This window comes from Dipteris shenzhenensis, chromosome 22, assembly GCF_047967505.1.
Source record: "Dipteris shenzhenensis isolate YYH24624 ecotype China chromosome 22, Dip_SZ_1.0, whole genome shotgun sequence".
Taxonomy (NCBI): domain Eukaryota; kingdom Viridiplantae; phylum Streptophyta; class Polypodiopsida; order Gleicheniales; family Dipteridaceae; genus Dipteris; species Dipteris shenzhenensis.
The window spans coordinates 37,167,691-37,182,511 of NC_141617.1; the positions used below are offsets into that span (position 1 = coordinate 37,167,691).

The 14,821-nt window shown below is 45.3% G+C and overlaps 1 protein-coding gene across 2 annotated transcripts in view; it reads left to right on the top strand.

Annotated features, from left to right (window-relative positions):
- Window positions 1-2,646: 2,646 nt before the first annotated feature.
- Window positions 2,647-14,821, top strand: part of LOC147888065 (uncharacterized) — a 46,563-nt gene continuing 34,388 nt past the window's right edge. The window contains exons 1-5 of one of the 2 annotated variants that reach the window (XM_087393744.1): window positions 2,647-2,836; window positions 3,011-5,679; window positions 5,823-5,951; window positions 6,077-6,268; window positions 6,392-6,441. In XM_087393744.1, coding sequence (XP_087249870.1) covers window positions 2,692-2,836; window positions 3,011-5,679; window positions 5,823-5,951; window positions 6,077-6,268; window positions 6,392-6,441 — 3,185 coding nt within the window. In that variant the 5' untranslated portion in view covers window positions 2,647-2,691. The remainder of the gene's footprint in view (window positions 2,837-3,010; window positions 5,680-5,822; window positions 5,952-6,076; window positions 6,269-6,391; window positions 6,442-14,821) is intronic. The other variant, XM_087393746.1, reaches the window with a different exon arrangement.

Consider the following 14,821-nt stretch of genomic DNA (forward strand, 5'->3'; position numbering starts at 1 on the left):
CTTCTAAATAATTGTAGAGCTACCTGCCTACCAGGGCAGCCCCCCTCGTACAAATCCCAGTAGCTTGTTACGTAGGCACTGGGTAGGGTGCCCCTCGATAGCACCATCGGGTGTGTGAGTGGGTGTGTGTGTGAAGAAAAGAAAAGAGTTGAAAGCTTTTAACATGTTTAACCTATTAACCATGAACACCAAAAAAATAAAAGAGGACATGTGGCAGCTTGGAAGAGCCTCCCTTGTGTCATAAAGAGGGAGCTCTTGGATGGAGGCTTGGAGGGGGGAGGAGGTGGAAAGATAAGAGGCAGCTTTAGGGGCAAGGAGGAGATAAAAGGTCAATGGAATGGAGGAGATGGAAGGTCACCTTCGAGGGAAGGAGGAGATTGAAAGTTAATGGAATGAAAGGAGGAGATGGAAGGTCTTAGAGCCATGGGTTAAGACTTAGCCAAAATTTAAGAATCAAAGATCGTGGCTGAGGATGGTCACGCATCTTTGCCTGTGCAAAGCACGGGTTCAGTACTCGTAATTTATCGTGTGGTTGAAAGAAGGCAAGAAACGCATATACGTGCAAAAAGCAAAATAATAGGTTGATGAACTCTAAATTCGACTACTTTGTACTATTCCTACATAGGACCAAAGATTGTAACATACACATTTTAGGTGACTTCAATCACTACACAACAAGGGAAATGTGAGCTTTCTTATCATGGCAAGATGCTAATATTAAATATCAGCATGTATAGAACTTGTGTGTTGTGGACCTAGGGAGAATTTATGAGGGCTTGTGGGTTGTGGACATAGAGAGAATTCATGAGACATGAAGAGAATTCATGACACCTGACTTTGGGGTAAAGAACGTTGGGTGCAAAGCAATGTGGCAAACTTAAGTCAATTTTTTTTGAAAGTAGGTAAGTGTATTCACAAAGTCATGACATGACTTTGCAACTCATGGTCTTCAATCACTAGTAGCTACCAATGAGCTTTGGTAATGGGCATTTTAGCTATTTGCTCGACTTGAAAATTTATATACACTCTTGACTTGCTCATCTAGCTTTCATAGAAGTGGTAAAGGGAAGTGATGTAGCTATGAACTTCTTGTAGAATGTATGATACTGGACAAAGAAAGAAACACATAATCTAAGTTGCTATCCCCTCCCCCCACCCCTTCCAGGCCCCTAGCCCATGTTGCCTGCCCCACCTCCTCTTCATACCCCCTTGTTTCCTCATCCTTCCAACCGATATATCCCCTTTTGGGTAGCCCTATTGCTTACATTTTGTTGTTCGTCCTTCTAACAAAAAAGAAGATTAATAAGCTCGCTATTTGGTGAATGACTAGGCAAGAGCCCATTTTTCAGATGGTTGGTTGTTATTTTTTAATCATTTAAGGACTTATGCACTACTCATTTGCACATATGAATAAAGATTACTTGGTTCTAAATAAAGCTAGAGTCTTGTATCATAACATGTGATTTTATTTTTTTGCACAATTTTTTTGGAACTAGATGTGTTGACGTTGCTAATTGGCGTGGTGTGTGCTAATGCAAGGTATGAATTCTTTTGTTAGCTAGTTTTATGATTTTTGGAATGGCATTTTAAAGTTGCATGCACATGGGCACGCATGCACATGCACATGCACACGCACACACACACTAGGTGAATATCCCCCCCCGCCCGCCCAAAACACACACACACACACACACACACATTTTTGGGTGGAAACGCACACCTTTTTGGGTGAAAACACACACATGCTTCTTCTTCTTTTTTGGTTTCTCACACTCATCGACCTATGACCCATTATGAGGGGCACATTTGCTTGGGGCCTATGCTACTAAGCAGTAGAATTTCGAACGCGAGTAGCCCGTAGGATTTGAACGTGGGTATCTAGCTCCGATAGGCAAATGCCATACTGCTTGAGCTATTACTACTTCGCGTGCGTGCAAACACACACACACACACACACACACACACACACACACACACACACACACACACACTTGCAATACGTAGAGCCAACATGTAATCCCGAGTGCTAAAGCAGGGTTTACTGTAAAGCCCGATGATCAACACACAACACAAAGGGAAAGCTTGATGATAAGTGCAGGACACAAAGGGAAAGCTGGGTATTGGGGATACGGTAAAGCTCGATGATGAACAAAGAACACAAGGGGAAAGGGTGTAAGACGAGACACCAGATACTGTAAAGCTTGAAGATCAACACAAAGATGAGATACGAGAAACGTGAAAGCCCCCAAGATGAACCGAGGCGATTGGTGTCAATATTGTGAAACTAGAAGGGGTAGGGGGGATTGAACCGGGGTTAAGAAGGGGATGTGGTTGGGTAAGCAAAATGTTTTATTTCATCTTCATCTTCATCTTCATCTTCATCTTCCACTTTGCTACCTTCTCTTCTTCTTCATCTTCATCTTCTTCATCTTCGTTGATTTTGCTACTGTTGCTTGTGTAGCTATATTTATTGCTCGATGCTTCCGTAGCAAGCTTCGCAAACGCCATAGCCACAAATCGTATCCCCCAGCTCCATCCCTAAGCTCTTCCCTTGCTTCATCCCCCCCCCCCCCCCCTTTCATGGCTTCCCCCCCCCCTTCTCCCTCTTCCACTGTCCCCCCCCCCCGCCTTTCAGCTCTTCTCTGATACGAATGGGCAGCACTCCCCTCTCTCTCCTGCACCGCCTCGTGGATGGGGCAGAAGAAGCGCTCCTTGGCTCCCCGCCACTCCCCCCCCTCCCACATCGGCTCCCTCTCCCCTGCTCCGGCTCCCGCTGCCCCCGACAATGCCGGATCGCCTCTCCCCACCGATGTCGAACAATGTCTGAATGGCTCAGGTTTGTGGCTCCTCCCTGCTGTCGATCTTGTGTAAAATTTCCGGGTATTGCGTGCATAGGAGGTCAGTGTCCTGCTGCAATTTTCGTTCGTCGTTATCCGATTGTTGAGCTCGAGATTTTAAGCTGCCTGATCGTGGGGGTTTCGTCGGTGAATTTTGCTGCTGGGGAATCCAGGAATTGCATGTTATGTGGACGGAGGTTGTCTGACGAATGGAGGACCAGTTGCCAATGGAGGAGGGGGGCTAGAAGCACGGAAAGGAGGAGTTGAAGAACTCTCAACTGTTAAGGGCGATTGCGAAAAGGCCCTTGTTGCTTTAAGGAGAGGGAACAGCACAAAATCCCTTAAACTCATACGAGATGCTTGCAATCGCTTCGACGGCAATGCTTTGGTGCAGCGTGTTCGCGGTCATATTTGCATGCGACTGGCCTCTCTTATAGAGGACTCGACGACCAAGCAACGACATCTTAAAGAGGCCATTGACGCTGCAAAAAAGGCCGTGGTACTGTCACCGGAGTCTGTTGAATACGCACATTTTCACGCACAGCTTCTGTTCGAAGCAGCTTCAGATAGCAAAGGCTACGACGAAGTCGTTCAAGAGTGCCAGAGAGCTCTTGCCATCGAGGATCCTGTCGATCCAGCCAAAGAGAGTCTCCATGAAGAAGGCCAACACAAGCTTCCAACCCCTGAGGCGAGGATTGCACACGCGCAACAGGAGCTACGAAGCCTTGTTCAGAAGGCCAATATCGCTTCCATTTCAAATTGGATGAAGACTCTAGGGAATGGCGCAAGTGAGGAGAAGCTGCGGTTTATACAAATGCGAAAGATGGTGGAGGACCCGATGGAGCAGCGAGTCTCACAGCCTAAGCGACCTCATGAAGTTAAGAAAAGTGTCAAAACTCCAGAGGAGAGAAGGAAGGAAATCGAGGTCCGAGTGGCTGCTGCCCGGTTGCTTCAGCAAAAGAGAGAATGCTCTCCTCCTCATTCGGAAGATGGAACAAGTGCATCTCCAAAGGGCGGTCCACGACTTGAACGTAGAAAGTCAGGCGGTTCAAATTCTAGAAAATCAGGTCTGGCTTTATCTACTGAGGAAAGGATCCAACGCCTGAAGCCATTCTGGAGTGCTGTTGGCTCTCACGAAAGAGAAACGATGCTAGACGTTCCAATAGATAGTTTGAAAAGTTATTTAGGGTCATCTAAACCCAGTTTGGCAACAGATTTACTTTCCGAGGCTTTAGAATTTGCACAAGAGAAAAAAACTTGGAGATTTTGGATGTGCTGCACTTGTGGGGAGAGATTTATTGACGGCCAAGAGCATGCTCAGCATATAACGCAGGAGCACATAGACAGCCTTCCTCCAAAACTGAGGAGAGTTATACCTCATGAAATTGAACAGGATATGGCAGATCAGATCATGGATGAAGACTGCAGGCCTTTCGATGGTCGGGCTGCTATTAAAATGCTTATCGAGTCATCTCGTGCAGTTATCCATGAAGAATCTGCACAGGAACAGCTTTGTTCTGCGATGAGCAATCCTGGGTTTGATTGCTCAAGTGATGGAAGTGATGCAAGTACCTCCTCAAGGGAGAGTCGACCAGATGATTTAGGGATTAATAATGGTGCAGTTGTCTGTGAGGCATCCTCCAACACAACGCTGAATGAGGACACAGAACAGGTTACTGACCGCAGAAATTCTCATATGTGCAATGGAGAATGTCAGAGACCAAAGACAGTACAACGAACCGTGAGGGAGATGCCTACGCATGAACTCCCTTATGCTGATGATGAAGAGCGGACAAAGCTATTGCAAAAAGTGTATGGCTTATTTCGGGTGTTGATAAGGAACAAATGTTTGGCATCTGATCATATGGAGAAAATTGTGCATTATGCTATTGACGAACTTCAATGCTTCATCCCAGACACGTCTGTCCAATATGAGTTCAATCAATCACCCCTCTATGTTCGATTTTTACCTGCACAGCAGCTCCGAAGGATTCTCAGATATTTACAGGAATTGGTTAATGTGTGTGGTTTGGCAGGGCACAGTATCCAATCAGCATGCTTTCAAGATGAGGATGATGATGTTATCCAGGACAGACTTTTTTTGAATGAGGACTTCACAACTCTAGCATTGGACGAGAGATTGTTGAAAGAGACATCAACAAAGCCTGTTGAAGCTAATGACAGCGATAATCCCAGGAAAAAACAGGTTCTTGGCAAGGAGATGGATGCACTTTGTGCTCAGCCTCTTCCTCTCATGGCCATGAAAGATGGCAAGAGCATGCCTCATGCAGACCTACAATTGTCATGGATTTATGGGACGGCTGAATATGAGTATCAGCCAGTAGGTTGGAAACAATTTAGGGAAGAGCGTGTTCAACAAGGTAGAGATGTGTTTAGGGCTCTTGAAAAGGAATTCCTAACACTTCAAAGCTTGTGTGAGAGAAAACGTGAGCATGTCCACTATGAAGAGGCTATAAGTGTGGTAGAAAGGCTTTGTATTGAAGAGCTAAATAAAAGGGAACAGAAAGTTGATGGGAGCTGTCAGAGTTATGAAGTAGTGCTGAAGAAACGACAGCAGGAACTTTTGGAAGATCGAGCAAATGGCCTGTCATCCCAGCGGAAGCTTGAGCTAGATATGATTGCAACTATACTACGAGAGGCACAGAATGTTAACTTGCCCCAGTTCCCATATGATGGCACTTTATCATCTGTCACGTCCTCCCGTTTGATTGACTCAGATGAAGAGGATGAAGATGCTTGGAAGGTACAAGAATTCATACACCGCACAGATTCTTGTATCGAGGTGGCCATACAGAAACAGAAGGAACATTTTACATCTGAGGTCTGTATACCATCTGTATCCTTCAGGTAGTCACTTTGTGGTTGTCTTTATCCATGCTCTTATCTTGATTTCGGGTAGGTCAACAAGCCGAACTTCTGTGTTTCCTTATCCATACTCTAGCCTCTTATCTTGATTTTGGGCAGGTGAACAAGCTGGATGCAAGGATATTGAGGGCCATGGATAATGTGCAAAGATTGGAGCGTAAGCTTGGGAATATTTCTGTCCTCGATTACAGATCAGTTGTTCTTCCTCTCGTAAAATATTTTTTAAAGGTCTCGACATAGTTTCATGACAGCATTGACCAATTAATTTGTATGATGTTCTTGATTTCTTTTTTGTATTCTAATCCATGGCGAAGTTGACTACTCACTTTTAGGATGGATTTGACACTTAGCAGGCTAGGCTGGAGAATGCAGCAGAGAAGGATGCTATGCAGAAGTCTGATGCTGTTCGAGAGGCCTTTTTAGCTGAACTTTCACGCGATGGAAAGGCTACTGCAGAAAGGATGTCTGATTCATTAAAACAATCAAAAGATAAATCTAAGGACAAAAGGAAGAGCAAAGATCAACGGAAGTCAAAGGATGGGAAGGTTAGAACTTCTGTTCTAGGATGGATGTAAGCTCAGTTCATTGGTGTACTATGTTGCTTTACCAGAATAATGGTAGCATCACACAAGGATTAATTCAGTACACCTTGCCTGTCTTGTTTGCAGCGGATCTCTGGGTCTGGGTTGAACCTTCAGCAGAGGAATGATATAGATGGGTGAGTCCATATAAGGGATGTGTCTTGGAAGTTGGAAATAACAGGGAATCTGTATTGCACGCTAGTGAGTAGTAATCTAGTTCTGCAGAAGTGCCTTTTGCAATAAGCTTATGTTGTTGCTTGATTTACTTCTAACGGTGTACTTCAAATAGACTACCAGGTTGTACTTGCTTTTGTTGGTGGGATGATGCAAGTGTGAGTACTGGACATTCTCCTTTGAGTTTGTCATCTGAATGTTGTGACCTTGTTTGGCAGTTTAATATTGTCATTCAGTGCTCACTGAATTGCAAATTGTTCATTCTTCATGCGATTGCATTAGGCTGTGCTCCATTTGCCAACAAGCCACCCTCTTGGATCATAGTTAAACACTGTTTGGAACTTTTCTTGTAGCATGCATGGAAGCTATTGGCAATTCTTCCATGCATGTCTAACTGATTAGATTGTGTAAGGCTGCTTATAAAAGCTGAAAGATATTGAGATGAATGCATGAACCTCCCACTCTCCCTTGCTGCCTTTTCCTTACACCTCCCTTTTCCCTCCTTGCTTGAAGGCAGTATTTACTTGTACAGCAGATGATTCCCAAAGGTTTAAATACAATGGCCCCATCCTGAATTGCTCCAGACCAAGGAGCGTCTTCTGTACTTTTTATGATTCTTTATACATCTTCTTGCTTCCTGGAAGAAAACACTTCTCGCCTGCTGGTGAGGATTACTCCATTGCCTAGTTGCTGCTCGTGCTCTAGAGCCAACAGATTTAGCTGTCCAGTCAGAGCAGCGATCGTGAGAGATACACAGTTAGTTTTACTACAGCAGGACTTAGAGCAGTCGGCCACATGAAAAGGAGGATGTGGTTGGACTAGTAAACGACTCTCTCTTTGTCAGGACCTGGAGAGCGGCGATCGTGAGGGATACACAGTTCGTTTTACTACAGCAGGACTTAGAGCAGTTGGCACATGGTTGGACTAGTAAACGACTTTCTCTTCGTTAGGACCTGGAGAGCAATACAAGTTCCTTTCATCATAGGAGCCCCATTCAGAAGAAGGAGTCTCTTCATTAAGAGGAGTCCTCAATCAGTAAGAGCACAGGCTCATTATGGATTCCTTAATCAGAACAGAGCAATGATCCACACGACTCACCGTTCTGACAATGGCGATAAGTACACATCTTAAGGATACATTGCTCAGAGGGTTCCAGCAGTCCGTTGGCAGTGGAGTGATCTTCAACTTTAGGGTAGTGTAACATGCGGGGACTTACTGTCATGGCATGCAAATATAGAAGTCAAGCACCAAGGACACACAAGATCTTTATAGTACACATGCTTACTTAGAATTTACAAATGCTGAAAAATTGCCTAAATCACTGACTGTACATGACTGCAATGGGATATAAAATGGATATAAAATGTATCATGCAGGCCACTGTTGATGCTAGATGAGTACTGAGCAGGAGACGCCCTGATCTCCATGCTCATGCTGTGATATGTTGGCTAGAATGGAGCAGCGAACTGTAGGTGATGGGGCTGATGCGGATGGCTGAATGTACATGAGGTGGAACTGATGGCCAAATGCCCAAAATGGGAGGGCTGAGACCCTTTTTATAGGGCCTGGACGAGCCGACTGGGTGAGCAGGTTGGCTGACCTGGTCAACTGACCAGCTGACCTGGTCAGCCCGACTAGGCCGACCTGGTCCGGCCTGATTTGGTTAGCCCAGGCTAGCCATATGGCCTGGCTACTTACCTACACTTAGATCTAACTTGGACAGACCCTGAGGACATACGTAGCTCGTGCCTGACTCGTCCTTGGACAAGGGCTCACATTGGGGCAACGGCATACAACAAAATATCCTGATTCGGGAAGTAATGCTGTACATTATGCAATTGATGATGAGCTTCGTGTGTCACAATGCACCCTAGTGCAGGGGTGCATGTGACGAGCCCTCGTCCTTGAACGAGTGCTCACAATGGGGCAACGGCATACAACGAAATATCCTGATTCGGGAATTAATGCTGTACATTATGTACTTGATGATGAGCTTAGTGTGTCACAATGCAACCTAGTGCAGGGGTGCATGTGACAAGCAGAGGGAGCACAGAGCAGTTTTGTCACTAAACTAATCCCTCATAGAACTGCAGGAAGTAGGAAAGTCATAGGCATCCACTGCCAACAAAGGGATGCAAATGACATGATTGACACTAGCCACCTTGTAGGTGCGGTGAGCGTGGGAGCAAGCACAAGATTCAAGAGTGATAAGCCGTCACGCCAACTGTTTTTGAGAAAAGAAAGTACAAGGTACTTGAAGGTAGACCCTAGGACTAAGTGTTCTAGGTGTCACATAGGACTAAATGTCCTATGTGGCATAAAAGGCACTAAAACACTAGAGTGCCTATAACTATGCCTACAAGGCACATACCAAGGCCCATAGGGCATCACTAGAACAGGGAGAAGATGGCCTACAAACCCCCCTCCATGGTATGGGCTGAAACGTCTCAGAATGCCTGGTATTTTCTGGTCATGGTGGTACATGTTCATCCAAAAGGATATAGCCACCTATGAATGTACAAGGTATGTCAGATCATGTAACAAAGGGAACCAAGTGTAAAGCATGTCGGAAGACTTCGAACTTGGGACGAGGAAGTGCCTTTGTAAACATATCTGCTATGTTGTCCTCTGTGGGAAGATAGGACAACTCTATGTCTCCTGCTGACAACCGCTCTCGAACATAATGATAGTGAACTTCAATGTGCTTGGTACACGCAATGGCCAAAGCACTTTGGCTGTCAGTGTAGACCATAGTGGAGGATGTGTGGCGAATACCAAGATCTGTAAGTAACTGTCGAAGCCAGACACACTCTACTGTAGTAGTAAAGGCTGCCCTGTACTCAGCCTCACAGTTAGATGTGGCAACTGTTGGTCGCTTCTTGCTGAGCCAAGAGATACATGAACTGCCAAGCAAAAAACAATTGCCGGTATGTGACACTCTGGCGTTGGAACAACGTGCCTAGTCACTATCCGTGTAAGCATGCATGGTAAGTGAACCTTGGTCACCATAGAAGAGGCCTAAATCATGAGTGCCTCTGAGATATTTGAAGACTCTCTTCATTGCCTGCCAATGCTATGAACTGGACATGTGCATGAACCTGTTGAGCTGGGATACTGCATACTGTAAGTCAGGTCTGGTGTGGCATAAGTAAATGAGACATCCAACAGCCTGCTGGTAAATAGTGATATCACATGGTGGTCTCCCATATCATGAGCTGAAAATTTGAAGCCAGGGTCCACTGGAGTAGAGATTGGCTTGCAATCCTCAAACTGAAAACGATCAAGGAGCTGTCCAATATACTTGCACTGTGACATCATGATACCCCCCTCAACATGAGCAAACTGAATGCCCAAATAATAGTGTAGCTGTCCCATGTCTGACATGTCAAAAACTTGCTGCAAATCAGCCTTGAAAGCTGCAATATGCTGAGTATCTGGGCCCGTGATTAGCATATCATCCACATGTAAAATCAGCACTAAAAAATCAGATCCACTCCCACGGACATAAAGAATGGGCTCTGTTGGGCTATTCTGAAAACCAAGGGATAGTAAGTGTGCATGAATTTTGGCATACCATGCCATGGGTGCCTGCTTCAAACCATAAAGGGCTTTTCTAAGCCGGCATACCTTGTTTTCAGAACCAACAACCTCGATGCCAGGAGGTTGTGTCACATAAACTTCTTCCTGCAGATCCCCATGAAGAAAGGTAGTCTTGATGTCAAGCTGGTGCACTTGCCAATGGTGATGAGCTGCAATGGCAATGACACATCTAATAGTAGTAATCCTGGAAGTGGGAGCAAAGGTCTTCTCAAAGTCAATGCCTTGTTGTTGGGCATACCCTTTTGCAACAAGACGGGCTTTGTGTCGATCTATGCTGCCATCAGATTTCCTTTTTAATTTGTAGACCCACCGGGTACCAATGGCATGCTTGCCGGGAGGGAGATGTACTAATTCCCATGTGTCATTTTTGGCAATGGATTGTAACTCAGCTCTCATTGCATCCATCCACTCTTTGCTGTCAAAAGCATCTTTATGGCACAAAGGCTCTTCATTGCAAGCTGTAGCAAGGAGTGCAAACTCCAGAAAGTGACCATGCATCTGTCTATTCCCTGATCTTGTCCGGGCAGCAAAAGGTTGATCTTGTTTGCTGTCCCTCAATGTATCAAGAAGCCATCTGGGAACTTGCCTTTGCCGTCTATTGACAGCTCTTTCTTCAATCACTGCATCATGAATAGTGGGATCATTTTGTGCTAGATGAGAAACCTGCAAATCAGCATGGGGTACTGGCTGATCATTACAGGTTGGAGGGCCTGCCGGAGGCTCATGTTGCTGGTCAAAGTCCCCCTCTGAGGAATGCAGAGGTAACCAAGAGTCAAAGGCATCAAACATTTCAACTTCTGGCTTAGCTTTGCAGTCCACAAGAGGAGAAGCCGAATGTTCAGCAAAGATTACATCTCTACTGACAATAATCTTCCGAGTATTTGGTTGGTATAACCGATACCCTCTGCTCTCCTGGCTGTAACCAATAAATATGCATTTGATTGCCTTGTAATCAAGCTTATGTCTCAGCTGAGATGGTACATGAACATATGCAAGAGACCCAAAAACTCTCATGTGTGAAAGTGAAGGCTTCCTACCTTTCCATGCTTCATAAGGTGTAACAGTCCTCAATGTCCTTGTAGGTGATCTATTCAGCACATAGTTGGCACACATCACTGCATCAAGCCAAAATTTATTGGGCAAGGACTTGGCCTTAAGCATGCATCTCGCCATCTCCATAGTGGACCTGTTCTTCCTTTCAGGAATAGGATTATGCTGAGGAGTGTAAGGAGTAGTGCACGAGTGAACAATGCCCCGTGAAGACAAAAATGCATCAAACTCCTTTGACATATACTCTATCTGTGTTGAGGGTGACAAGCTTGCATCCTGATTCATTCTCAACCATATTCAGCCACCTCTGAAAGCATGAGAACACTTCAGATTTGGCTTTTAAAGCATATACCCAGCAATATCTTGTGAAGTCATCAATGAGAGTCATGAAATATTTGTACCTCCCAATGGCATTTGTCCTCATTGGGCCACAGACATCACTGTGCACTAGCTGCAATTTCCTTTGTGAGAGTTTTGGACAAATCTTTTGAAAAGGAAACCGATGCATCTTACCCAAAAGACAACCCTCACATACATGTTTGGAAACTGTGTGAGTTTGAGGTACATCATTTGCCATGTCCTATGAATGTAACTTGGCAAGAGCTCTATAATTGAGATGACCCATTCTCTCATGCCAAAGATGAGTTTCAGCAAGCTGTGAATTTGAAATAGCAAATGCTTCAATAGAGAGTGCAACTGAGTGATCATCAAGGTGATAAAGCCCCTTTTTCAAAGTGCCAATGAGAACTATGGCATTGTCATCACGAAGATCATCTGTATCCATCAAAAATCACTGTGAAACCTGAAGTGGCAATTGCTGAAATTGAAATCAAGTTTACTTCAATTCTAGGCACGAAAAGAACATTAGTCAGAGTGACAGGATGGCTTGAAATGGATGTGAGTTGCACATCTCCAATTCCTTTTACAGCATAGGAGGCATTATTCGCACATGTGACAGTTCCCCCACGAGGTGCATTAGCTAAGGAATGAAACAACTGTCTGGAAGATGTGACGTGCTTGGAAGCACCACTATCAAAATACCAAGACTGAGCATCATTAGCAGTGAAGAATGCATCAACTTGGGAGGGATCAAAGGAGCAATGGACAGCCCATGCCCAATCATCCTGGAGAGCATGTGCACGTGAGGCATCTGCTGGCTCGTGGGATTCAATTGCATGTGAGGCATTAACTGTCAATCCTGCTTTCTTTTTCTCCAAAGCAATGCGCTTCTTGCATTCTGAAATTTCATGCCTAGGCTTGCGACAATAGTTGCATCTTTTCTTCTTTGACTTATCTTCTGTATTTTTAGATGCATTGGAGGAATTGCCATTGTTAGGTGCATATTTAGGCTTGCCCATAGGCTTGGAAGCCTCGCCTCTTTCTGTTTGCTGTGAAGCAAATGCATGATCAGGAATAAAATATTGTCTATTAGCACGACTTTGCTCTCCCTACAAAAGCAAAGTTACTAGCTGATCAAAAGAGTAGTGGTCTGGATTACCCATTGCCACTAATCGAAGGGTTGTAGCAAACCCTTGATATGTATCTGGCAGTCCATATGTGGTACCGACAAGCTGAGAATTGGCACTACCTCATCAATATTGGCAAGTTGTTCCATGAGGTCCTTGACCTTTGTTAGGTATGCATCCATAGAGTCACCTTCATTCATATTGACTTCCTGCAATTGCCTTCTTAAATATGCAACACGTGCCTCATTGCGAATCTGATACAGAGAAGCCAATTTGTCCCAAGCATCCTTTGCTGTCCTGCAAGACCGGATGTGTGGAATAATGATTCTCTTGCATGATAAAGCAATACAGGAATGTGCATTTGCATCTCTTGCATCCCATCTTGATTGTTCTTGAGTTGGGGAAGCAGCAGCAGGGGTGCTAGAGGATAAGGCATCAGGAGGAGTACCCTCTGCAGAGGGACCAGCAGTAGGGGCACCCACTGTAGCATTGGCTGGCCTCAGATCAACCCCAAAAACAATATTCCAAAAGTGCCTTGCAACAAGAATATGTTTCATGAGATAAGACTACATCGGATAGTTGGTCCCATCCAACTTATCATCTTCACGAAGAATGCCAAATAGTTCGTGATTGTTTCGAGCCATTGTAAATAGTACATATAGAAATGCACTGACAAAGTGACCAAAGGATAGCCTCAAGGCTTTAAACTGCAAAAATATGTCTTAATGTTCCAAATACCTGTGAGACAACAATAGATATTTCCAGGAGGCTGCACTGGGCCTCAAGGCAACACGGTGCCTTTTCTTGCTCAGATGATAAAATAGAGAGAGCAAATAGACTGAAAATATGAGCAGCAAGGTATAGGAACAGAGTTACCAGCTGAAATTGAGCTCCCAACACAAAAGCCTCAAATTTGGAAGGCCTGAGTGATGATGTGGCACAATGTGACAGTCCTGAACTTGAGTTTGACTGAAAATTTCAATTTTTGGAAGGATTTCAGTTGTCAACCTTGTCCAAAGTGTTGTATTGACAAGTTGAAGGTCCAAATGTCAAAAGCCCTAAATTTTCGTGTTGGAAATTAGGGTTTGACAGTCAAATACTGTCAAAATGCAGTAGGTTCAGCAAAGGGGGGCTGAAACTGAGGGTATCCTGTTGAGAACAGGCTGGACAACCCGAGAGAGGCTCTTGGATAACTCGCGTGGAGTAGGCGCCTGCTGTAGATGAGCATTCGCCACTTGGAGGTGCCTCGAATTAGAGCCTTGTGCAGATTGCGAGCTGGAAAAGTGTATCCAGCTAGTCGCCTAGCTAGTAGAGGTACCTAGGATGGAGATAGAGTCTCCAGCAGGGCAGCAGCAGCAAGTCGAGGTGAAGGAGCAGCTACAGGGTGGCTGGAACTGCCTCAAAAGGCTTCGAACTGAAGATGTAGCTGCGGAGGTCCCTGGAGAGTGCACTAGACAGGTCGCGATCTGCATACACTCGCTGTAGAAGTGACGCGAGGTGAAAGGACAGCCGTACAAGGCCTAAGCCAGCTGATGGAGATTAGTGCTGTAAACAGCCGCTTGTGAAGTCGCCTACCAAGAGAAAGCTGGAGAAGCCAAGTTACTGCGATGAAAAGCTCCTGGAAGTTCCTAGAACTGCTCACAATCCAAAAAATGAGCTGTTGAAACAGTCGACCAGCAAGTGACTAGCTCCCAAAGAGCAATGGAGGGGCTCGGGGATGTTGGAGAAGGTTGGGGGAGTGAGTAATGCCCGCTCTGATACCACTTTAGGTGCGGTGAGCGTGGCAGCAAGCACAAGATTCAAGAGTGATAAGCCGTCACGTCAACTGTTTTTGAGAAAAGAAAGTACAAGGTACTTTTGTTCAACCCCCGAACCCACCCCGTCCCAGGTTGACCATCCAAGAGGTGGTGAGATCAGAAGCTGATGTTCCACAAGGTACTGAGGAAGAGCAGGATGTTCCAGAAGCAGTTCCAGTTCCTCCTCCCACTAAGAAGCAGAAGAGGTTGCCCCAATGGTACCTACGGACATTGGAAGACTCTTGGGTCACCGAAATACCTGAGAGTAGTAGTTCTGGATTGCGACGGTCCCAACGTCTTCAGAAGACCCCATCCGTGAATTTTGCGTTGGTGGCTCAGCTTGAAGAGCCAAGGACCTTTGAGGAGGCGAAGGACCATCCAGAATGGCAGGCTGCCATGCAGGCAGAGATGGATGCTATCCTGAAGAACAA